This window comes from Glandiceps talaboti, chromosome 15 (genome assembly GCF_964340395.1).
Source record: "Glandiceps talaboti chromosome 15, keGlaTala1.1, whole genome shotgun sequence".
Taxonomy (NCBI): Eukaryota; Metazoa; Hemichordata; class Enteropneusta; family Spengelidae; genus Glandiceps; species Glandiceps talaboti.
In genome coordinates this window covers 19,881,479-19,907,437 of record NC_135563.1, presented here as the reverse complement: position 1 = coordinate 19,907,437, position 25,959 = coordinate 19,881,479, and the positions used below count along the sequence as shown (strand labels likewise).

The 25,959-nt window shown below is 34.0% G+C and overlaps 3 protein-coding genes across 15 annotated transcripts in view; all 3 read left to right on the top strand.

The window, feature by feature from the left end:
* The first annotated feature begins 635 nt into the window (after window positions 1–635).
* LOC144446777 (normal mucosa of esophagus-specific gene 1 protein-like) lies at window positions 636–4,985 on the top strand. The gene is made up of 5 exons (XM_078136611.1): window positions 636–748; window positions 1,467–1,527; window positions 2,248–2,336; window positions 2,906–2,963; window positions 3,964–4,985. The coding sequence occupies exons 2-5, from the start codon at window positions 1,468–1,470 to the stop codon at window positions 4,051–4,053; spliced, it is 297 nt and encodes a 98-aa protein (XP_077992737.1). The 5' UTR covers window positions 636–748; window position 1,467; the 3' UTR covers window positions 4,054–4,985.
* An 856-nt stretch (window positions 4,986–5,841) lies between these two features.
* Window positions 5,842–7,700, top strand: LOC144446309 (normal mucosa of esophagus-specific gene 1 protein-like). Its single transcript, XM_078136057.1, has 4 exons — window positions 5,842–5,886; window positions 6,356–6,444; window positions 6,909–6,975; window positions 7,585–7,700. The coding sequence occupies exons 1-4, from the start codon at window positions 5,842–5,844 to the stop codon at window positions 7,669–7,671; spliced, it is 288 nt and encodes a 95-aa protein (XP_077992183.1). The 3' UTR covers window positions 7,672–7,700.
* A 1,019-nt stretch (window positions 7,701–8,719) lies between these two features.
* The window catches only part of LOC144446168 (myoferlin-like), a 137,605-nt gene continuing 120,365 nt past the window's right edge, over window positions 8,720–25,959 (top strand). For all 13 annotated transcript variants that reach the window (XM_078135908.1, XM_078135916.1, XM_078135906.1 and 10 more), the window contains exons 1-3: window positions 8,720–8,927; window positions 9,088–9,143; window positions 9,510–9,601. In XM_078135908.1, coding sequence (XP_077992034.1) covers window positions 8,834–8,927; window positions 9,088–9,143; window positions 9,510–9,601 — 242 coding nt within the window. In that variant the 5' untranslated portion in view covers window positions 8,720–8,833. The remainder of the gene's footprint in view (window positions 8,928–9,087; window positions 9,144–9,509; window positions 9,602–25,959) is intronic.

Below are 25,959 nucleotides of genomic sequence, written 5' to 3'. Positions count from 1 at the left end.
TCAGTCGCCATTGGTGTATAAGGGGAGGGTCACATTTTACTTTGACTCACTATATTTACCACAATGATTAAGGTTGGGGTTAGTGTTAGGTACCGCAATATCACACCTGTCAATCAGGGGGGGGGGGGCTCCCTATAACACACGCACATACACGGAGTAGGTGTTAGTTAGTACCAAGAGTCAAGCAAGCATTTTCTCATTGAAAATTCAATATATTTTATTCTTTCTGGACATTTCCTTCTTTCTTTCTAGCACCAAGCTTCACTGTACTAGAGCCCGACGGTGCTTACACAGTCCCGCCTTGTGACCCCCCTCCCCACACACACACACACACATTACCTCAAACTAGTAGTTTACTGAACATCATAATACTTGACAGTTTGAAAAAAAATAATGAGTGACAAGAATAGTATGAATATCAACATTTTCTTTCATAAAGTGACCGTGTATAACGTATTTTACCAAATAATGTGTGTGATTTTTTTTGTGGACTGCATATTATACATCACTGCACCCTGACATGCATCCCTCATTTTCCAGATATGTTCGCGTATATGGTGCACGTGTTCAGTTCGTGTACATTTTACGCCATTTATTAACATTGTAACAACTTGGTTACCTTGAAAACAGAACAACAGAAAGTTCATCGGGTCAAAACAATTTTGAACGTCTGGAGATACTAAAATACATTGAGTTGACTGGTTCGCAAATCTTTACCTGCTTGAATTTTCTGAGGGAATAAGTCCACGTAAGTCCATTATTTGTATTAATTTCCGTCCAAGAATTTTTGAATATGCGAGAATTTATGATACCAGTTTCATTCTCCACTGATTTAGAAATCGAAAATTTGATGTTGACGTCTCGTACGATAGACCGTTCGGTGTATTTTCAAAGTTGTGCACCACCCATAATTTCAGTCCCTAAATCCGGTCCGTTGCCAGTTTTGTAGTGAAACTTTGGGAATACTGTCGACTGTGAAGAGTAATATTGGTCTTGAGAGGTCGGAATTTGTAATCGTACAAATTAGTAAACTAAATGTTTATCTACAAAGTGAGCGTCTAGCGTCTATGTTTAGCTTTAGGTCGTTGCCATGTAAAATTAGAGAGTGCCTAACGTTAATGTAACCATTTTATATAAGTACAACATGTACAATGTGTCACTGGCAACGTAAATCGAATATTTCCTCAAAATGTTGATATCAAATCTCAATATGAAATAATTTACTGTAATACTGCTTTGTTATCTGTATGTAATGATATCCCATGATAGTTAATACGGTAAAATACGTCGTTTTCGGATCGCAAGTGAGACAACGTCGCATTTATGTCGTGTCCGGACCACTGCACTGCACTGGATAACACCTGGCAGAAATCGAGAGTTATATCTCAAAAGCATACATCATCACCTTTAATGTTGCATTCATGACATATTACATTGACTTGCTAACTATTTTTTTTTTTCTGAAGGATGGCTGGAATAATAACCACAAGACTGGTCATGTTCAGACCCTTGATCAACCACCCACAGGTAAGTTCAAAGTTGTGGAAAGTGACGCCATTATGCTCACTTGCATAACAAACTTTCATCTATGGCAAAAATTTGGATAGAATTGAATAACTTTGATTCGGGGACTTTGCTCCAGAGTGGCTTTCCTTAATGAAATGTGTTGAATGTAAACGTTTTTATAGATCGAGTGACAACTTATATTTTAATGGCTGCAGTACAATTTTTGACAACTGCCAGTATCAACATTTCAATATCTTGATTTGGGAAGAAAGACGGTGAAAACTCACTTGACAAAATCCAAGTATGGTTAAAATTAAAAACATTGTATTAATATACATGTGGTTCTCCAACATTGTTCATGACAATCACCATGCTTAGACTTTGAAAAGCAGTCCAAGTTCCAACACTAAAAAACAAAATTATTGTTTGTAAATTGTATATATCATGCCTATATATGCACAGAAATATTGAATTGAAAACTGAACAGATTTATCAGGTGTAAGTAACTTGGAAATGAGGATGGTGGAATGGTTATGAGTAGATATGCATATTCCCTCTCCCCTCCCCTCCCCTCCCCCCCCCCTTCCCTCCACTCCTTCCTTATACATCACTTGTATGTTATGATGGTTGAATGGTTATAAATGCATAAGTATCTTCCCCCTCCCTTGCCCTCACCACCTCCCCCCCCCCCCTCCTTTGCAACAGAAAATGCACTACCTATCCTGTTAACTCTATTCCTAGTATATCCCAGTGTGTACTGTGGCTGGTGCCACAGGTACATGTGCAGCAAGTTATATGATCTATATGGCTACGACCAAGTCAGATATCACGTGAGTACATGTGTAATTCTGTTAGCTCCAAACAAGCTAACAGAATTGGAGGGAGCTATTGGAATGGGTTCTGTACACGCACCTGAGTGTGAATATCCAACCATATGCCTTACATGCATAACCTAATTTCTTTCAAACCTGGCACAAAGGTGACATTCTATAATAAACTTACACATATCATAAACCTTATCAAATTTGATCCAATTGTGCCCATGAATTTATTTCAGTATTTGCACAATAAACTAACAAACTGGTACTCAGTTCATGAATATACAAATTTAGATCAGATATAGTCTTTCTGGTAGTATCATTAGATTTGATTTAGATCTTGACCTTCAGGGTCAAATGTCAAAATCAACTCTTTCTTCACTGTCTTTGTAGTATATGTACTAATACTATGCAACTAGTGTGAACTATTTCTTTAAAATCTTTTGGAAACATACATAATATGGGACTTATAACAGGAAATCATTCTGGGGTAATTATATCAAAGGTGATATAATGGTGACTACATTTGTTAAAATAATCTAGTATTGAACCTACAAGTAATTAATTTTCTTACAACATAGATGGAGATATAACATATCTGCACCATGGGATGTAGTGGACCCATCTACACCGCAGAAAGTGAGTAGGATTTGAAGTAATTCTCCTTATGACAGACACTATCAAAGTACCACAAATACATCCACAGACAGACACTTACGGCCACAGCACACAGCATGCAGGATACAACATAGTCATACACACTGAACACACGATACTCAAGTCTTCTCTGTTAAAACAGATAGCATAGAGTAAGTTATATTTCTAACAGACTGCATATGGCTGCAGCTGTGTGTTGTGGTTCTGTATATATTAAGAGAATTTATATACATATATGTGATATCAAAGGAGAAGATTTTCTGCCATCTTCAAAGCCAAGTTAATTGTCAGTTAGTGTTAAAACAAAGTTCTGATTACAGTAATGGCTACACTGGTTGTAATACTAGCACAATAGTTAGGGTTTAAATTATAATTTGTTCATGCTTGGACTACTGTGGATCACTGAACATCAAGATTTGAAATGTACACAGTGGGCCATCAATTCATACATTTGAATGAAGATGGCTGTAGCAATGAATATGAATATACATTTTGATGGAAGAAGAAAATATAAAATATGAAAATATCTCTGTCGTCAGTCTAACATAGCTTAACACATATTATGTTGTTTGGGGAATGCCACTCCAGGATATAAGGCATTTTCATAACAAGGCCATGATAATTGAGTATAATACAGTCTCCTTTTAAACAAACCATTATGTCCCTGTGTTTCAAAGTGCAATTGCAAGTTGGTGGCATTCTCAAACAGTTCAAGATTCTGCTAGCTTCATTTCACATAAAGTAGTTTTCCGAACCTCAATGAGTCACTTTTGTAAGACTTTGTTGACTGTTTCATGTATGTACAACCATCATGCCATATAGCTCTCATTTTTGTCCTCATCTTGGGCGCCCTCGTGTGATACTTCTCTTGAAAATGACAACAAGATGGCTAACCACACTACAAGTATGGTGTATTACATACAGTAAGCTGTCACTATGAATAATCCACTTTATTCATATGTTATTCTCTTCTCCTCTCTAGTTCATGACATATTCACAAAAATACAAGCCGAACACTGAAGTTACCAAATTGCGTGATGAACTGAATGCTGCCTATAAACCCAGTAACTAGATCAAGGCTAACAGTGAAGAGATGATGGTGTGTTGAGAAATCTGTTATGTTCATATGTTAACATGAAATTAGGGATACTGTTGTCAACTTTTTAGCAAATATTCCCTTGTTTGTATTGTAAATTTTCCAAAAGAATATTGTGATGAAAATGATGAAAAAAAAAGTTTTTGAAATTTGTTCTCATGATACTTGCCATTCATCAAATTGCAAATGTTCAACTGCCTGGTTACATGTGTATTGTTTGAAATAAACTACCCTGTTATGTAAATATTAGTGATTTGTATATTTTCATTGTTGGTAGGTTACAATCTAACTCATCACCTGGTGACTTGACAAGTCACAACATTATTAGATAACAACAGGACAAGTTAAAAAAAATCAAACCTAAAGAAATATTACATATTGTAACATTCTTGTCTACATTACAGCTTTAGCAACATATTCACAAATCAAATTTAAAAAAAAAAAAACAGTCAAAAAAATTATTACTTGTTTATTTTTCATTGGGCTAACAAAATACTTGCATTTCCTATAACTTGGCCTCAGAAATATAAGGTAGGTAGGTTGGGATTTTCTTTAATTTATTTGATCTTTTTAAGTGTTTTTATATTTGACAAATATTGCTTCAACCCAAAAATAAACAAAATGTCAGTCAGAATATCCCTTCTGTGATAATTTGATGCAGTAGACATCGCTGGGGAAAGAAAACAGACGTGTATGAAGGTCAAGAACACAAAGAATTTCTTATCTTTTTGTTTTGGAAAAAAATTAGGGTCGGAGGTCAGTCAGGGTCAGAGGTCAGTCAGGTTATTGGAAACATACTATTTGATTTATTGACCTTCAAAGCCTGTATTAGTAGTAGGACTATAACAATTGGATGTTATACCATATACTCAGGAGACTAACTTCATTTTATTATTAGATTAAATCAGTTTTACTATATTCTGTTTCTATCTTTTGTGTGTATGAGTTGGACGGATGTGAAGAGTATAGAGAAGTTAACTAAATAAACCCTTGCAGGAAATCCTCAAAATGACTGAACACAGTCAAGTGCAGTAGAACTTCTTTGCAAGATTTCAGTTGAGTAAGTTTAAAACTGAGGTACTATCTTATCACTCAAAATGAGTAAACTGTGTGCCTTAAATGGTTCCTGTTGATCCGAGTGAAGACCCCGCTGTGTAGTAGAATAGGCAGGTTTCTTCTATATACTAGTATTCAAAAGAATTTTAAAAGTTCCAGCATCCGAAATTGACACAGTCGGACGATAGAGGGCGCTATATACAGCGTAGCAACGAATCGAACACGGGTCGTCTTTTCCTTATGAGCCACAATGAAACAATGGAAACAAACACTCTGAGAATCAATTCAGCAAAATTCCCATAGACCAACTTATGTGTTATCCGTCTTGCAGATAAATACATGTAACTAATTTGTCGAATTTCGTAAGTATGACATGCATGTACTTCTGTGTGGTTTACTGTGCTTACAAGTTATATCGTTATTCGAGTTATACCGATACCTGCCTGCTTGGATCATGTTAGTTTTTACTTGCAAAGTATCACGAACTACAATTTAAAAATTGACTATAGTTGTCTGAGATAGTATTAACTGCTATAAAAGTGCGTCACAAGTTGTGACAAGATTTGATCCTGTCGTTTTCACAGCGAGATTTTGTTAATTTATTAGATGCAAGCATAGACAGTCTATGATGATGCAAGGACAAACTACTATTGCATTTTCTTTAGGCCATCGGCAAATTTAGCATAACTCAAGAAGCACACATTCAGAATGAGCAGACTCCTAACGTTAGCTTTCTTGAAGAAACATTACGAGGTAAGTTTAACGATATGTTTTTTTGTGTGCGCTACATTGTTGATCATTTGTTGTAAGTTACAAGGGACGATGAATAGCTGCATACATTGCAGACCATTTTATTCGGTGGAAACTAATGTACCAGCTTTCAGACAGTTCCATGTTTTGTTTTTGCCTTTGTTAAATTTGTGTGTGTGTGTGTGTGTGTGTGTGAGAGAGAGAGAGAGAGTGTGTGTGTGTGTGTGTGTGTGTATGTGTGGGTGTGTGTGTGTGTGTGTATGTAAGTGCGTGTGTGTGTGTACCTTGTTGAGTACATGTAGTGATATAGGTAAATGTTCAAGCTACATCGAGTCATGTTTGATAACAACTTTTCATAAGGTGAAAGTTTATAGCTTATTACAAAATAACACTTTAGTCACACTCACAAGTAACTTTTTCATGTAATTGAAGTATATTTATGATTGATATCATATTAAAATTTTTGTTACAGCTGATACCCGTGGTATTCTTTACGGGTGCAGTATGCTGTATGTCTGGCAGTTATGTCTACTATATGTTATCACGAAAACCAGACGTAACGTAAGTGATTTACCAAAAAAAATTATCGTTTTAAGCACACATGAACAATCTCATACGATATTGGATGAAATCAATTGATATGCTGATTAGGTTTTGCAGTGACGCGGATGACGATTAACCATACCAGAATCAATAGAAAGTAATGCATTGAAAATAGACCATACATAAGTACCTAGCCATTTAAAACAATCTTGACTTTGCAAACCCTTATCAAGACGATGAATATCATACACATTGTTTCATTTTGGTATTTAATGGATTTTATCGACAACTTTATGTAAATGTTAAATTACTATTTAGTTTTGTTTTAGTTGCAAAATGTTAATCAATTACCTCATGCTTCTATGTTATGTCAGTCTATTTACTCAAGTGTGTCTCTAGTTAATTAGTCCTTTACTATATTTGATAATTTTTTCTCAATTTCATGTAATTATTATTATTGTTCAATGCCTAATTCTCCATAGGTTTAACCGTTGGAGCAACAAACTATCTGCACCCTGGGACGTGGTAGACCCATCCAAACCTCAGAAGGTGGGTAAGATAGAGCCTACATCATACAGCCCGTTTCAAGCATGACAATACATCTGAACATGTCAACAATCGTTACACCATATATAGCAACTTCATGGATTTGGTCATGTGAGGGCTCGAATCAAAGTTACTTATACAATCCGATGTTGTGTGAATGGATCCGATGAATCTCAGGCCACTTTTCTATAATGGTCTGAGGGTGAATGGATATATAGATTTGTATGACCTATACTTTTCGCACTTTGGTCTTTCCTAAGAGTATTTTTTCATAAAAACAGTGTCACTGTGAAGTTTATAGATCTTTATACATTGTATCTAGGGTCGTTTCAGTCATCTACAAATTCGGCATGGAAATATCTAATATCATCAGTACATTTTTTCTTCAAAGCAATCGTTCGCTCGTATTTAATGATCATCTTCTGGTACGAGTGAGCAGTCCAGTGATTCTGAGACAAGACATGTCGTTAAAAGGATGAACCCTCGTCTGTGATTTGACCAAAGTTCGGCTGTTCAATGGTGCACTTTTTGAAAGGGGGGGGGGGCTTAAATCCAGTCTTCATGATGTTAACTAATCCATTTTCTTGTTATTATTCTCTACCTACTATGCAGTTAATGACGGTCAATCAGAAATACCAACCGGACGTTGAAGTGTTGAAACTACGACGTGAAATCGAAAAGGCCTACTCCCCTCGCTAAGAACTGAGATGTGAGATGATCATAGTGTGGTCGAACCAGTTAAATATGATGTTATAATCTCAATAAAACATTGAATAAAACCAACCATTTACTGGTAACAATATCATCAGTTATCTCTGTGTATATCTCGTCTAACGTGAAGGGTTTGTCAATTGATCAGCACAGGTAGAGATGATTGCAGTGATTACAGTTTTTTTTTTTCAAATAAAAGTAACATACTGAACAATGCGAAAAGAGAATAAACTACTGTATGAAGATTTCTGGTGAGACCCGCTGCAACTGTGAATGGTTTTAATGGTTTTAGAATAACGATTTAACGTATCGTAACTCTTGATAACGTGGATAACATTTGTGGGTGGGAGCCAGCATAGGTTTTGTGTTTGATACCATTAAAAAAAATAAAAATGAATATCGGTGGTTCAGTTGTAGAACCATTGCTTGCATGCAGCAGGCTCGGGTTCGATTCCCGGCCGAAGCAGACAACTGTTGAACAATAAGCAGACAGACAGACAGACAGACAGACAGACAGACAGACAGTCGCACACGATTTAACTTCGAGTCGTCGAAATACATGTCGAAATACTTATACGAAGAGCGCCCTCTTTGAACGAAAGTTAACTGATTGCGTGCTCAGAAGAAAATTATTCCCCACTGCATCAATAATTGTTTGTCCCAATTTCCCTTGTCTTTCATCGCTTTAAATGTATATGCATATCTCGGCATCAAATGAAAAATGATTAAACTGTGGAATCGTTGAAAAACGAGTAACCACCTGCTGAATTTGAGAAAAAGTGAAATAAAAGCTTATAATGAATTGTTCATCATTTCCCGTCTGCTGATTTGGATGATATCTGCTGTTGGTATAGCTTCGTAACAAATTATGTACCAATTGAAGTACACTGTTGTTAATTAATTAAAAGACTGGATGTGAACCAATAATATTAACGCCTTTTCAAATTCCCCAACTGCTTGTAGTAGCTGCCTCCCCTTCTGTAGTATAGAACAGTCCGTTCTTCATATGCAAAGTTGTATACATGTCCCACCACAGCCTGTAGCGATATATGCTTACGTGGGTGTGTGCACCGGGAAGCTGGTAGGAGAGAACCAAGACGGGGATATTTCGCTTTACTTTTGAGGAAGCTATGAACAGGAGCAAGTGAAGATGTCTCTGCAAGTAACCGTGGCGAATGCCACGAACCTACCTAACGTTGAGAAGTTTGGGAAAATTGATCCTCAAACAACTATTGTGTTTCAAGGTATGTACACGATTAGATCCCACTTGGATAGTCGGTTCAATGGCCGATAGTGAAACTCGCGGTACACCATACATTATACACATTTGGGTGAACAGTAAGGGTGTTAATGCATGGCAACAACGCATTTCTAATACCTTTTTATTGTGAATTGCGTCTGTAGGAAGCTCAAAGAAAACTGAAGTTATCAAGGAGGAATTGAACCCCGTATGGAATCAGGCAAGTCAACTTTTAGTAAATTGATATTTCCACACATGTATGTGTCAGTACTATGAAATGTTGTAACACTTTCGGTTTTCGTTTGAAGAAAAGTGTATTAACACTTTGAAGAAAGTGTGAACACCTGACATGCGACAAACCGATTCACCTCAAGAACAATGCATAACGGTGTGAGAGATGAAATCAGTTTATGTAAAAATTTGTAAACAGCTCAAAGGCACGGGGTGACCAACTGAAATCAGTGGTGGGTGTCTTCGCCTGCCCATCGAATATTTGTTGACGACGGCCGGATGACCTCACAGTGCTCGGGGTATATAACTTCTTCCAAGAACTGCTTTTCACGAATGCTGCATTTTCTCTTTGCAGAAATTAGAATGGGACTTGAATGATAAGGCCCTCGCACCCCACGATGAAATTGAAGTTTTTGTCAAAGATTGGGAAAGAATTGGTCGCAACAGGTAGGTCGTGTTGTGATTTGCATTATAAATATTGACGTGTACATGTGTTTGTCTGGCGGGCGTTGTTTACAGCAAAACATATTTTGTCAAATAATAAATACAGAGGAACTGATAACAACAAGAAAATATATCGCTTTGAAATATGTGAATTGTTAAAAAGGTGACAAATTTATTTTGCATTGAAATAAATACATATGTAAATGTATGGATCTATCTGGGTGTGACAGTGAACTGAGCAAAAATACATGTTAATGTAATACCAAAAACAGAGTTGGTAAATCAGTTAAAATTTGTAAAACAAGTCCGTAAAATTACATTCATAGATTTTTACCAAAGCACTTCATTGTTAGTTTCAAATTTCTAACGTAAAATTTTGAGAATTCACTGCACTAAAAAGACAACCTAAGGCCTTGATATTATATAACCCTGTAAAATGCAGTGTTTTATCATAGTTATTGTTAAGACCTGCCAGGGTTGAATAGTGGCACAGTGCACAAACCGATTCTAAAGGACTATTGTATTTGATTGTGTTTGAATGGTGATAGTTTGTTAGTCACAAACAGGTCTCTTGTCAGAGTTTCTTGCTTCTTCTTTTTTTAGTATGACAGTAAGACAGTGATATGTTTTGAGTACGTTGGGGAGAAACAGCATACAAGTAGAAATCTGAAGACTGGAACTCATAAACTTTTTATTGATTCTGGTGGTGGGTGGGGTCCACTTCCTTGAGTTGAACATCAAGTGGGAAGGGGTGGGGTGGGGTGGGGGTGGTGGAAATTAAAAATGAATGGGTGGTATGTTTGAAGACAAAGCTGTCTTGTAAACATTGAAAATATTTAAATGATAATATTGAAATGATAGTGGAGAGATTGTTTTGACTGGATTTCTCTGAGTGACACATGATTTGACCCGTTTCTTGTTATATATATATACTGTAACTATCTCAAAATAATTCTACAATCTATCATATTTCAAGGAAACATGCTAAATTTTAGTATTTACATTGTTGTCAATGAGATGCAGGTAATTTGACAAGAATGTCATTTGATCAGAAATGTTAGGAATGTACTTGTTGAATTGGAATTCAATTTTATTGCCACTCCCTCCCAAGTAAGTCAGAATACCTGAAGTAAATCATAGAATATTTAATGTACCTAAATCTACAAAAATCAAGTCTGCTAATTTGTTATCTTCAGGGTAAAACTCTATGTAGGATGTCGTTGGAAACATGTTGAACAAGTGTCCCTTGATTGCAGATGACACAAATCTGGTTTATGCTAGGGAGTCCAGTCCTATTCCTACCCCCTAACCTAACCCGTGTTTTGACATATATATAGGTACATGTCACCTCTCAAGTACACCTACAGGTGTAACAATGAGTTATGCTATTGTTAGGGGCAACATCAAAAGTTCAATATAATATATCTAACTTAATTGCTTAAGTTTGGGGGTGGGGTGGGGTGGGGGGTGGCCAAATTAATTTCTCAACCGTCAAAAACGATTTAATGTCATACTTGGCAAATTTGGTACGATTTCAAGACTGCTTTTACCTATAACACTGCGTACACTCGGTCCGATTTATCAGCGGTACGCGGTTAAAATGGTTTTCTGTTTTTATTTATAATTCAGTAGTATATTGGTATGTTGTTTAAAAGTGGAAGTATACAGTATGAGTCTGAAACGATTTTCAATTTTAGGTCAGTTAAGTTAGATGGGGGGGGGGGGGGTCTGGGACCTAACTTAAGCAATTAAGTTAGATATATCATATTGAACTTTTGATGTTGCCCCTTAGGGTCAGAACATCTCTCTAAATTTGTAGGTTTTTGACACCTGGAACGGCACCCTGTGTAAATCTGGGAGTTTAGTCCTCAGAGTTGGCTACTAGTATATAACTCGACATACAGTTACTGACTAATTTAGTGAATAGCATTGTCCAGCCAGACAGCCAAGTTTCTAGGTTCAATCCGTCAACTATAGCAACATCCGTGCTAGTTTTGTGAAAAATTTAAGTAATTAATCTTTTAAGAGCACCTTGAAGAAAGAAATTCACTTTATCCTAACAATATTTACAGGGTATTGTAGAAGTGTAATATATCTTTAAAGTTTCCATAAATTAATCTACATATTGTATATGATAATCAATTATGCAGAAGATATGCTTTTATGTTGACTACTAACATGTATGTATACCCTAGGGTATACATACCTAGTTTCCTATGTACAGGTTGTCAGCAATGATGGATGATAGAATTACCATTGTCTCCAGTGCTGGTGTAATAGAATGAACTTAGAATTAGAAAAAACATGACAGGAATTTGAAATTGTTGACTTGTACATGTTGTCATGTCAAATACTCAGCCTATCTGTATTATAAGATCTGGCATAGCATATACTAAAAGTCATGTTTTGGTCTGTTCTATGTATAGAATCAATTCTGCCATGACAGGTTTTCAAAAGAATGCATTGTGAAAGAGGGGGTTGCTAACGGAAGTGATAGGTTGAATGTTTTTAGTGAAGAAAGATTATCTCAGAAAGACAAAATTGAGAACAGCTGACACCCTGTGGATGTATTGTTGCAGTGTTTGAAAACGCTCAAAACTATAAGTGTGGTGGTAATGAGTCAAACTCCTTAAAATTCTGTAATGTATTGAAAAGTAACCAATTGCATTTTGACAAAACAGTTAAGAGAAAGAAGAATTTGGAAACAGCTGATGCAGTAGATGTACCATTTGAAGACATAAAATGATAGTTAATTAAAGTTATAACCAGCTCAGCTGATATGATAGATTGATAAATTGGTCTTCAGTTACTTGTTGACAAAAGAACAAAGATATCAAGGAAAGATAATCTGAGAACATCTGATGCCGTACATTTACTATGAAGGGAAAAAAAAGAACAGATAATTAACTAAAAGTCATAAACAGAGTTAATTGGTCATCAGTTGTGTATTGACAAAACAAAGATTAGAAAAACGGCAATATTGGAAACAGCTGACACAGTAAATGTAGCAATTGAAAGTGAAGACAACAACAGATAGTGAAAGTAAAACAAAACAAAGATAAGAGTCAGAAAATATTTTGAGAATTGGTGATGCTGTAGATTTACTGTGTGAGAAACAATAATGCAAAATAAAAAAAAAATATTTTGTATTTCTGATAACCCAACCGATTCTGGTTTAAGCCGCCAACCCTAAATGTTTCAAAAAAATTTAAACAAAAAGAACTTCTTTTTGTCATCTTGACCGTCATGCACGTTGGTTTTCTTTCCCTAGTCAATTCTGTACGTATTTCGTCAAAATATCACAGAAGAGGTATTCTGACCAACATTTTGGCTGTTTTAGGGTCAAGGCAATATCAAAAAAATAAAAACGATGATAAAAAAGATGAAAATTAAAATAAAATAAAATAAAATCTCGACCTACATACCCTGGTTTCAGAGGTCATGTTATCGGAAACAAACATTTGCTGTTGTTTTTCAACTAAAAACTAAATGATAATAAAAAGCTAAAACATAAAAAAACTTGATTGATAAAAAAAATTTATACTGATAAGCAATCAATTTACAAAACAAAGATTGCTGAAAGGGAACTTTGAAACCAGCTGACAAAGTAGATGTTAAAAAGTTATTAAACATTGACACATATTTCAAGAAGAGAAATTTGGGAAAAAGCTGACACCACAGATTTATTGAGAAAAACCATAAAAAACTTTTAAGAATGATAAAAAGCTAAAACTCACAAACAAAAGCTATGATAGATTGGTTGATTAGAGTTAGTAAGAAAATAGTGAGAACAGCTGACATAGTAGATGTGTGTGAAAAACAATAAAAACAAAAATAACAATAAAAACCTGAACATCGTAAAAAAAACTAATAAATTGATAGGCAATCAGTTGCACTTTCACCATAGAAAGATTTACATTGTAAGGAAGACAGATTTGATACCAGCTGACACAGGAGATGTCCTGTTTGAAAACAATGAACAACAAAAATAATGACAGATAAAACTCATTAAACAATCACAATAGATTGATAGATAATTGTTGACAAAATAAACATTGAGGGAAGACAAATTTGAATACAGGTGCAGCTGCAGACGTACAAAATAAAAGCTATGAAGATGAGCACTAGTATTATATGATGTACAAAAGCCATTATGTCAGACAGTTTGAATTCCACAATTGTAATGATAATAAGGTAAAGCACATCAACTGGGTGATAACGTTGCATTCTACAGTTACATGTAGATCTAGAAAGAAGTCAACATTATCAGACACTATAGATGAGAAGTGATACAGTGTAGTAGGGTATTACTAGTGAATGAAACTGAGAATGCTAATGGAGTGGCCAGGATGGCATCCTTCATTTGACTATGAATACATTGATTGTCTAAGTGTCACATGAAATGGTAGACATGATGACAGAAATACAAAACAAGAGATCTTTTGTTATGTAAAAAAAAAAGTCACTAATATTAAAACCAGTGTGTGTTTGTAACGTGTAACATCAGTGAATTGCATTGTAACCCTCAAGGCATTTTGATGTGTAACAGGTTAATTAAGAGATGGGCCTCCCCATGTACCCTGTTTCCATGGCGACTGACACCAGGCAAATACACGATTGTTATAATATAATTTCTTTTTTTTATGAGATTTCTCATTTTTATAATAGAACACAATTAGGTGTTTGTTTCTGTTGTATAATGATAAAAAAAAAAACATTTTGTGGTGGCCTCGAAATTTTCCTTTTTTACAATATTGGAAGATAGTGTGTCACATTAATTATTTATTTAATGTTAACGAATAATTGTTTTTTAATGAATTTTACTGAAAATTAGAACATTATTATTATTCTTTTTCTGAATTGTATGTGAGAAAAGAAACTATTTAGTTATGGACTCTAAATTGTACTTTTCATCCCATTTCAAAAAGAGTACAACATGAATTATGCATATAAGTCACTTTGTCAGTCAGTATTTTTAACTGGTTGTTTACAATCACATGATATATTTATTTCAATGGATGATGGGATTTTGAAAAATTTAGTTTCTTTATAAAATATGAAATGTTGTAATTAAAGTTAAAACACATTATTTTACTGCCAGTGTTTGTATCCCAGGTATTTATCTAGTTGATGAGATTTTAAAAATTTAGTTTTGTTATAAAATTTGAAATAGTCATAATTTAACGCATTATTTTAAAGCCAAAGTCTGAATCCCACATATTTATTTGAATTTTAATTGAGTTAAAAAATGTATTCTTATAAAATATATAATGTCATGATTTAAAACATTCTCTATAAGTCTGTTTGAATCTTATACTCTTGTCTTACACAAGTGTTATTTTATCAGTGAAGCCGTGTTTTTATTTCATATTTAAAAAAAAAATGTTGATATAAATCTCACTAAAAAAAGCCATAAGGTTTCAGATAAGATCATAGTTCAAGAACAACGTTTTCTAAATCTGATTAAAATGTGATGTAGTGTACACATCACAATTTTTTTTTTTGCTGTTACATTTACTGTTGTTTGTTCTTTTGTCAGCGCTTGTTACATATATCTTGACACAATACCATAGGTTTTTTCCCGAACCTAAGCTCATACTTACGAATAGCCAACCAGAATCCGTCTTGCAATATAACACTCAATGTTCGAAGTTGAAAGAAAGAGATCGAGCAAACCATAATGATAACTTAGTGTCCACACTCTGTGCTCATGCTCTTTTCAAACAGAGCGCTCTGATGTACTGTACCTGTATGTTTCAGTGTATTACACGTTTTCATTGGTTGAGTGAATTTACTCAGCGTTCTTGTGTGGCTTGGGAAAACCTGTGGTGTTGTGTCAGATGTATGTAACAAATGACAGTAAACGTAACAGCCAAAACGAAATCGTGACATGTACACTACATCAGATTTTAATCAGAATGTGACATGACAGACAATCATTTTCTAACCTAAATGGGTGTGATACAGACCTATAATGAAACCATTATTATGGACCAGGTTGAATATCATGATTACCATAATATTATATGTATTATATCGTTCATTAATGATTTGAGTAATAATAAAAATGTAATAATGCTACTTTTTTGTTGTGGTGGAAATTGGGTCGAGTTGAAAATTTGTCGGGGGCACATGCCTGTAATAATGTAGCCTTACAATATGGCAGTGTTGTTGTGTTCACTGTGTGTGCCGTTTTCTTATACAAAAGGAATGCGTATTGACATTAAAATGTATATAAAGAGAGAAGGGAATGAATATAGTTATGTAGGACAATAAAGTACCAGAAATGAAATAGTAAGGCAGGAAACATTATAATAATGTTACCTATCATGTATTGTTCATAAAATTATAATCATAATAACATTTTTAAAAAGTTGTTTAACTAGTTTTCAAGTTACAATGGGAATTGGTGTAAGTAAGCTTTCATTATGTCGACTTAGTAAAGGTGATATTGTCGGCACTATTGTAAAATGGAACAAAAGATACCATATGAATAGTAAATTTAATGGAATGTGTTTGTATGAGTTTATTGAAAAAAAGGGTTTCTATATAATAAAAATGACAATGAAGTTGAATTATTTTGTGTGCTTATTTATAAGTTTAGTAACTTTCTGAATATTGGTATGAACTGTTTTTATAGTTAGCAAAGACCCATGCCATTGTTGGTTTTTGATCAGTAACACTAATGGTTGTCATGGTTGTTATTTATAAAATAAAATGACAGCTTTTCCTTTGTTGTCTGTTTACGTAGGAAGCAAATTGTCCACTCTGAAAAGTCCAACACCACCAAATTTGTCAACTATTTCTCAGTGTTTGAATTGTTTATGAAGAAGTTCACCATCACAAAAGTTTGAATTATTTCATATACAGTCACTGTACTGTATACTCACCATGGATGGCAAGGCCTGCCTGCAGGTTGACTTGAGTTCATACATACCACAAGTTACAAAAACATAGTTGTGTGTAAATGTCTGTCTAGTATATCATTGTGAACAAGAGAATTTGTAAAATACATATACATTTATGTGTTAGTACAACATTGGTTATCTCTAAAAGTGTGTTGTGCAATCTTTGTTATCTTGTCACAATGTGTTTACTTACATACAGTGTACATAGACAAGTGTTTTGGTGTCAGGCCAAACTTCATGCAGTTCATCCAAACTTGGCCTGTCATGTTCAAAAGTTTAAAATTACACATTACTGTTAACTATTTCCTCCAGGGTATCTGTTACAGCACTTTTCTTTATCCTATGTGTTAGTGATAAGGCCTAAAAGAAAAATTGTTTGGTTCCGGTTACCCACCCAACCTAGTTTTTCATGCCGACCCTAAACTTTTTTTTTACATATTAGAGAAGAAAAAAATAAAATCGCAAATATTGTGAAGTTTTGCAAGAAATAATGGATGCGGAAACTGACTTCAACTTGAAAAGACGGTATAAAACTGTTCTTCCAATCTGTAATGGCTGTTTATCTGATGAGAAGAAACTACCAAAAAAATGAGACTATATAGAAAACTACGGAAAACAGAACTACCTGAACTAGGCACTCACATATGAAAAAAAAATGTATACATAAAAATCAAATAAAAAATCTACCTACCCCACCTATTCTAAACTTGAGCATAATCAGAACCACACACTTTTTTGTTAGGCCTAACAGGAAGGAATGGCCTTCAATTCCAAGAGCTTTTGACATGCAACCAGGTAACACATTTGACCTTTGACCTTGATAATGGATAAAATTATCAGTGATTCTCTTGGACATCTGATAATGAATCATGAATTGGGGATTTTGTAGTGTTTAAATAAATGTACAAAAACAAGTTTGGTATTCTTACTGTCAGCATGTGTAAACCTTGATCTTGACCAACAGGTTTTAGCCAAGGTTGTCCATATGGTATTTTATGATCAGCAACAGTGTAAGGCCCATTTTTGCATTATGATTGAATAACAAAAACCCAGCCTAGTTTCAGAACAGAGTTCATTGAACAGGAATGTAAGCTCTATTGTTTTAGATTTCTTCATGCCTTGCAAAAAATAAAGACAAAACATTACTAATTTCTAACAGAAACCAACTGTAGGGTTGTAAAAATATTATTTGTAGATTCAAATGACTTTTAAAATAAATTCAATATAACAAAACAGGAACCACTTTCAAACAATTTGTTCTAAAGGTATAGTAACAATATACATCATTCTTGAGTTGTGTGATTGGGGGTGAAACACTCCTGTCTTTCAACTGAAAGCACCTCAGAAAGTCTTTCACAAGACATGTTAAAAAAAAATCAAGAGGAAATAAACACTAAACCATGTGTATTGAGTCAATGATTTACTCCAAAGCCTGGTTTATTCTGTGCATGATTATATTCTGCATAACTTAGGATATTGAAGTTTTCACTCGCAGTGATTTCATAGGCTTTTTTTTTAGCTCACAACTGGCGTAATCAATAGCTGAAGGTTGTGTTGTTGTTTGTGAGTGTTGTGTACCAGTATTAGTCAGAACACGTACATCTGTTACATTTTAATCAGATTAATGTATATTTAGAAATACAGATTGTAAAAATGAAGGTATAGCATTTACATTTATGTCTCCATTACAATAGAATAACTATAATAGCTGGTAGGAGAATCTGGATTATCAGAGGTTTGAAAATAGTTGTGGTAAAAGATGAAGGTTTGCTGTGGATAAAGAGTATTTTGTAATCACATACATTCATTGTAGATTGACAGAAAATTACATACGTACATACATACATACATACATACATACATACATACATACATGCATACATGCATACATGCATATATACATACATACATACATACATACATACGTACGTACGTACGTACATACGTATGTATGTATGTATGTATGTATGTACAATATAAGTCTTCACACTTGTGAAACTGTGGGATAGATAGTATGAATTCAAATTTACATGTAGTAGGTTCCACCCTATGATCTCACTAACACCACGTTAACATAACAATGCATTGAATTGTTATGCAAATACTCTAGGACTTTATCATTATTTCTAGGGGAGAAAACACATCATGAACTCCGTATTATTAGTGATCGTGGTACATTTAGTTGCCTTAACCCTGCCTGAAAAATATTATTTTCCTTTCGATATTTTCAAAAAGTACAGAAGAGCGTCAATTGAATATTGAGAGAAAGTTAGATTTGTTTTTGTTGGTGTATGTTTGACATGTCTACCTGTTTGAATCTTCCGCTGTATATTCCAAATTACTCTGTATTTGCTGTCAAACAAACAAGTGTAGCAGATCCAGAAGTCTAGTTCCTACACAAGTTATGATTACTTCCACTCTCTCATGAGTCAAAGTTGCTAGTACAGAAATCTGTGCTATTCCTGACAGCATTCATATAAACATGATGACATTATCACGTCCCCATGTGATTTTAGTTTCAGACTGGAGTTGGAGTTCGATTACATGCTAAATTCATGCAATAGTTAAAACAGCTGTACTAATTAAATATTATTATTAATGAGCAATTGTCTGAAGGAAGAAACCAATTACAACTGTCTGCAAATTTGTAATGGTAACTACTGACATGTGACATTTACACTTCGCCCAGCATGGGGTTTCTAACTTTGACTATACAAGAGAGTGGATATAAATTATCATAACTGGTATTGTATAAGAACTAGACTACAGATCCAGTGATGTAGACAGGCTAGGCATTCATTCTCATGTGTTTGACAATATTATTATTAATACACTTTAACACCAATTGTGCATGTATTATATCTGTATACTGTGAACCTGGAAATTTTCACTAAAAAACTAATTTTCACTAATTTTACTGGAAAACAAAAACATGAAAATAAGTAGTGACTGAAATGCCTTCTTGTACATGAACACAGTATACCAGTCTGGTAATTAGTGAAAATTAGTCTTTGAAAACTATCTGAAAACTGTAAAATCACCCAAATTTTCTAGTAATGAAAATATCAAGGTTTACAGTATTTATATATGCATGCTAGCTGTACACGTACCTACTGTCATATGTTGTACATGAATGTTTTGTCTTGGCTTTGGTACAATGCATAAAGCTTTTATGAAGGAAAGGAATTGTGTTAGACTAGAACATGTGTACACATAGTCTAGTGCTATCCATGCTTCAAATCGCCAGACCTCTCTTTACAATACCACATGTAGCATGTAGACTAGTGTAAACATGGCATGTAGTTATGTCCTCATTGTCCAGATATGGTTGTTTTCATTAAAAATGAAAGTGTATGACTAAGACAGATAAAAACACTTCATGTTTCTGTTTTATTGTGGCCATCAGAATTTCATACATTTAATTTGTAGTCAAAAGAAAATGGAATATTGTGATTATAAATTGAGTTTGTATAGCATACCACAATTTAACCTTTGAGGTTACATTTAAAGACAAGCAGTGTGGTCACTTTTGAAAATGACTCTTGAATCTACTGGTGACACTCCCAGCTGCTGATAAATGTTTGATGAGATTAACTGACACAAAACAGATGGGGTGTCAACACTTCATAAACTACCCACTCATTCCATGTGTAATTGTGGATAGGGGAATGGGACACAACATCCATCAGGGTGTTCACCTCTTACTAAAAGCCCTATCAATTTACAAACCCACAGGTTTTACTACCAAAATAGCATTACTTTAGAAAGTAAAATCGTCCAGTTTCACTATATACATGTAGACTTTTTTTACTATAAGAAATGTTACACATGTATTTAGTCTGGCAATATTTTAACAGAAAGTAATAAACACATGTAAAAAAATACTTTTATCGTGAAATCTAATCTTCAACCAGTCTGTACATTCAAAGGAAACAGGATGTCAAAAGGCCGAGTGGATTTTCACTTTTAGCTGTGTGGTGACTAAGAAGTATTTGAAAGTCATCCCTTTCATGGAATTTGTCTGAAAATAGAATAACACTTAAGTTGTGTGGTATGACATTATAGATTAATTTATTTCAAAGGTTGAATGATTGAATTTCTTCAAATATACCACGTTTATTTATTTATTACAGTTAGATAAATACAACTCTTCAAATAGTACAGAAGTTAGTTATCTTTCCTTTTCACAAGTATCATAACAAACTAATAAGTCATGGGCTTGTTAGTCTAGATGTTATCTAGGGCTTCAAATCTTAAGATCTATCTTCACCCTGTGTACCTCAATGAGAAATCATGGACCAAAGTGATCATGCAAATGAGTAAACTCCCAACTGTTAGAATGATGAAAACAGCAAATAAGCATCCTGATCTGACAAATGCACCATGTTTGGATATTATGTAAACCCCCCCCCCCATAAACACTAACTTATCATTGGGCAGAATTCTGTAATTACTAAAGACAGAATGTCACAGCTATTGTGCCCAGTGATAAGTTAGTGTCTACTGGGGGCAGTTACATAATATTTAAATGGCATGTGGGTGACTTCATTTGAATTTTTAATTTCATCTCAGCACCTCATTGCGCTAGCCGTGAGGAGAGATTATTTGAAGTCACGGATAGTCTTGTAGACTATGGACTTGTTGGTACTGTCCAGTACTGTCAAAGAAATTCTCAAACTTGCCACTGGTGATATATTGTCAAGCTAGAAGCAAACTTGAGAGAATTCAGTAATGATTACAGTTTTGTATATGCAGCTGTACCAACAAGTTGTATTCTGTCTTCCTTTGTAAATTATGTATTAAGAAAATGAAAAAAAAAACTGGGTGACTTGTCATTTTTGATTGGTTAATTATGAGATTAAAAGATCCCAAAATAGAAAAGTTTCATTAAAATGGAATGTCATATAATGAGAAACCTCTGAATAGTAGTTATTGTGAATGATGTTTACAGCAATTATTACTAGTGAATTCCATTTAGAATTAGTCAATAATTTGATAGGTTTTGTTAGATTACTTTTATAATTGTGAATCAAGATTTAAGTGACTGACAGTCTTCTGGTTTGTGTGCATCTACAATGTACCTTTGCATTCTCAGCGTTTATGCAAAGGTTTTGAAGTTTTTGAAAGAGGGTGTTCGTTATTCAGTTAGGGTGTCCGTGGCCAAGTGGTTAAACCACTTGCTGCCTACCACTGCTGTCGGGGTTCGAACCTCTTCAGGGTTTGATTTAATTTACCATGTTGTAAGTAAGAAGAGTGTCATTCAGTTTGACTCTACCGAACAACGCAGGTTTTCCCCAGGTACTCTGGTTTCCTCCTGCATTAACACTGAACTCATGAGGGATAGCCCTCACTTGACTTCTTGGGCGATGTACTTAAAGAATTATTCAGTATACATGTAAATAAGGATTCTGGTAAAGTTTGTAGATAGTTTTCGATACCAAGTTGTTGTAAATCCTGTCTTTTTCCCTTTTTCTCTTTCTTAATGTGTATTTTAAGTGTTTGGAGATGTGTAACTACCTCATATATAAGTGAAATATAAGTTATGCAAAGAGATACATCACTGTATGTGCCATTCACAACTCAAAGTTTACCCATGGTAACAGCTTAATCAAATATTAATAAGGTTATTAGATCAATTTTACAAAAATATGTTAGCAAAATATGTGATAATCCTGAAACTTATTAATTAGTCATAAGTCAAGGACTCGTATTGAATTTTGGCCATGACAGCGGCTTATTTAAATATTCACAAGGTTATTATTATGGCTATTTTCCAGTTAATTGCTGAAACTTATTAATTTTTCATGATCTGAAGAGGTAGTTAAATTTTAGTTTGGTATTCTTCAGAAATAAATAATTTATGGTTCTTTACAAGAAGAATGCATGTGAAAAGACAAGCAAGCAATACATGGTCTGTGCACTATTTCTAGATATAAAAAAATATATTATGATAAATAAAAAAATAATAAAAATGAATATATTTGGCCTGTTGTATGAGTAAAATTGACAGTTATCAAACGATCTTTTCATATATTTTTCAAATTTTAATTTTCAACAAATTTCAGTATGTAATATTGTAAAACCTTTCATTATCTTGGTTGAACCTTCCCCTCCCCTGTATGATGTAGTTGAAAAGAATTAGTTATGGAAACTAGAAAGGAAATGATCAGATGAATAGAATAGTCTTCTCCCCTGGAGATAATGCTAGAATTGTCAGGACTTAGTCTATAGAGAGGCTATCCATGCATTTCAACTTGTGATGAAAGATGCAATGTATCTCCAGATTTAAAGCCATGGATAGCTTCTAGACTAGTCAAGACTCAATCTTATTAAAATCCGATGTAGTGTACATGTTGGCTGTTACGTTTACTGTCGTTTGTTCTTTTGAGAGTGCTTGTTACATACATCTGACACAACACCATAGGTTTTCACGAACCCAATCTTGTACTTATAAGTAGCCAACCAGAATCCATCGTACAATATAACACTCAGTGTTCGAAATTGAAAGAAAGGGAACCACCAAACAATAACGATAACATCGTTGTCTGCGCTCATGCTCTTTTCAAACAGAGCATTCTGAAGTACTGTACCTGTATGTTTTGGCACATTACGTCTTTTCATTGGTTGAGTAAATTCACTCAGTGCTTTTGTTTGGTTCTGGAAAACCTATGGTATTGTGTCAGATGTATGTAACAAGTGCTCACAAAAGAACAAACAGCCTCAAACTTATACTACATTGGATTTTAATGAGATTGGTCATGGATTGGCAGAAGTAAATGAATAAAGGTTGTTATTATGTAACTCTGAAAGGTGGAAATCAGGTAAAAATTTGCAAAAGATTTCCATACATCCACCATAATTTTTGAACACATGTAAAATGACTGGGAACCTGTTGTGACATGAAATACATGATACTAGTATAGCATAATATGATTCAGCCTACATGATTTCATTCCATAGAGATTCTTTTCACTCAACATATCATAGACGTGTGGCTACATGTTAATATTGCTGCTACTACTGAAACTGTTCAAATTATATTAAATAGAAAGCTGTCAATCAAACACAAATACTTTTAATTGATGGAAAATTGATACCGTAGAGTAGTACAATAGTACTGAATAATGCTGAGAACATTTAATAGGAAATGAAAATGAATTGCTGCTCAAAAACCTGGAATGTTGGCTATGTCATCTAGTGCCAAATGTGGGGTGAACTTAATAATAATACATGTATATTATGTTAATAACATTTATGCGTATTCCTACTGCTGTATTCAAATTAGCCATTTGTTATGAATGGATACTATTCAATAGCCATACATTGTACAGTGTTATAAATTTGTAGTTAATATCGGCTAACCACTCCCATTGGAAGAATTTTAGGCTCAATGTTCAATTCCAGTTCAAAAGAAACAACGTAGAAAAATATACACTTTAATCGTTGTCTTTTTCAACTTTTTTCTTAATTGAAAATGTCACACCCTTTTCAAATAGTATGGTGTCAACCCAGCAACTGTAGACAGTGTAAATGCAGACCTGTACATTTTACAGACTGGATACGTCCACAATATTTTGTTCATTCATGTAGCATACATGTACATACAGATGAATTGAGACAGAAAAAATTACTTCCAGTTTGAAAAAATAACAAAAAAAAGAAATTATCAATGGATGAGATTAAACTGCATAGTATTCAATGTGTAATTATACTAATTAGGTTGAATTCCCTTTGGATTTGCCACCATCAGAAAAGAAGTGAAATAGGGAATAGTAATTTGACAACACTTGTATTGTGATACTATGAATGATCATTATATGGGTTTTGCAGACTGATTGTATGACGGAAGGGCCTGACTTTCACTTTAGGAGGACATGTATAACATGCTGTACTACTGATGTAAAGTTGGCTGTAAAGTTTTTATGATATATCCTTTGCAGAAATGTAAAGATATTGAAAAAAAAAATCAAAGCAAAATCACTAAGCTAACAGATATCAATGAGCACTTTATGTGGACAACGTGTGCCTGGGCGTGGTATAGTCAACTGGATGATTGCATTGGTTTGATGTGCATGCTTTATCATTACAACAAGTAACACTGAAGTAAAGCACTTTCTCTATGTGCTACACTCATTTATGGCATTCATATCAGGTTTAAAGGTATACTAATTCAATTGGTTTATTTACAAGCCTAGCATGTGGCCTTTCTAATGTGGTCAGATATACTTTTACAATTCATATGAATGCTGTAAACGATTGTGGTACATACAGAAAATGGCTTTACTCTGGTGTTATGGGTTGTAAATTGCTGTGGAAGCTATGTACAACAAAACCATACATGCAAACACCTAGTAGTAGTATTGTTATCATTTGAATGTTCTTTTTTCTACCAGATATTATTCCTATATTTGTTTGTTTTCCTGATGTGTATGTGTTCATATGACTTTGTGTACTTCTCCTAATACTCTTGCTAAGCCCCTTCGTACATAAAAAACAGTTGTTGAATGCATGAATGGATATGTAAACAGATAAATGATATAAAATAAACAGAGAACAACACCTGTGTATGTCACCACCTGGAGTGTAATATTTTCATAATTCATGATATTATACATACTCATAATATTCAGTGCTGCATACTTTATAACAAACAAACAAACGTGACATGTAGAGTATTATGATAACCATGCAATTATCATCTTAATATGAGATATGTCATATTTCAGCTCTAATTTGTAGAAATATTTGACCTTTTAAATTTAATAAAAAATGTAGATTCCTTAAATTATATATGTGTATGTGACATTGAACCATGGCGATGTAGTGTTATAAGTTGGGTATGAGTGTATATGTTATGTTACATTAATAATAGTCGGCTAATGAGATATTACATCTATGTCAAATATTCACTTAATAAAAAAGATTGTTTCGTTCCAGTTACCCGACCATACATAGTTTTTCACGCTTTTTTCGTATTTGAGAAAATAATAATAAAATGGCAAAAATTGTGAAAATCTCGCAGGAAATAGTGGATGCGGAAACTGACATCAACTTAAAAAGACAATAGAAAACTGTTTTTCCAATCTGTAATGGCTGTACATCTGATGAGAAGAGACCAATAACACAGAGACCATATGGAAAACATAACTGCCTGAACTGGACACTTGCATATGAAAAAAAAATATCTCTAAAAAAAATAAAATAAAAAATCTACCTACCCCACCTATTCTAAAATTGAGAGTAATCGGAACCATGTAATTTTGAGTCGTCTGAATTCTAATTATGTTCTTAAAGAATGATCATACTCACAGTGGATTTTATACATGATGAATAATCATGGCTTGAAATTTGATATGACATATAAAACTTGGGCTTATCTTACACTTCTATGAATTTGTTGATTGATTTTGAAATTAATGTATGGATTTATTATTTATTGCTACATAACTTGTC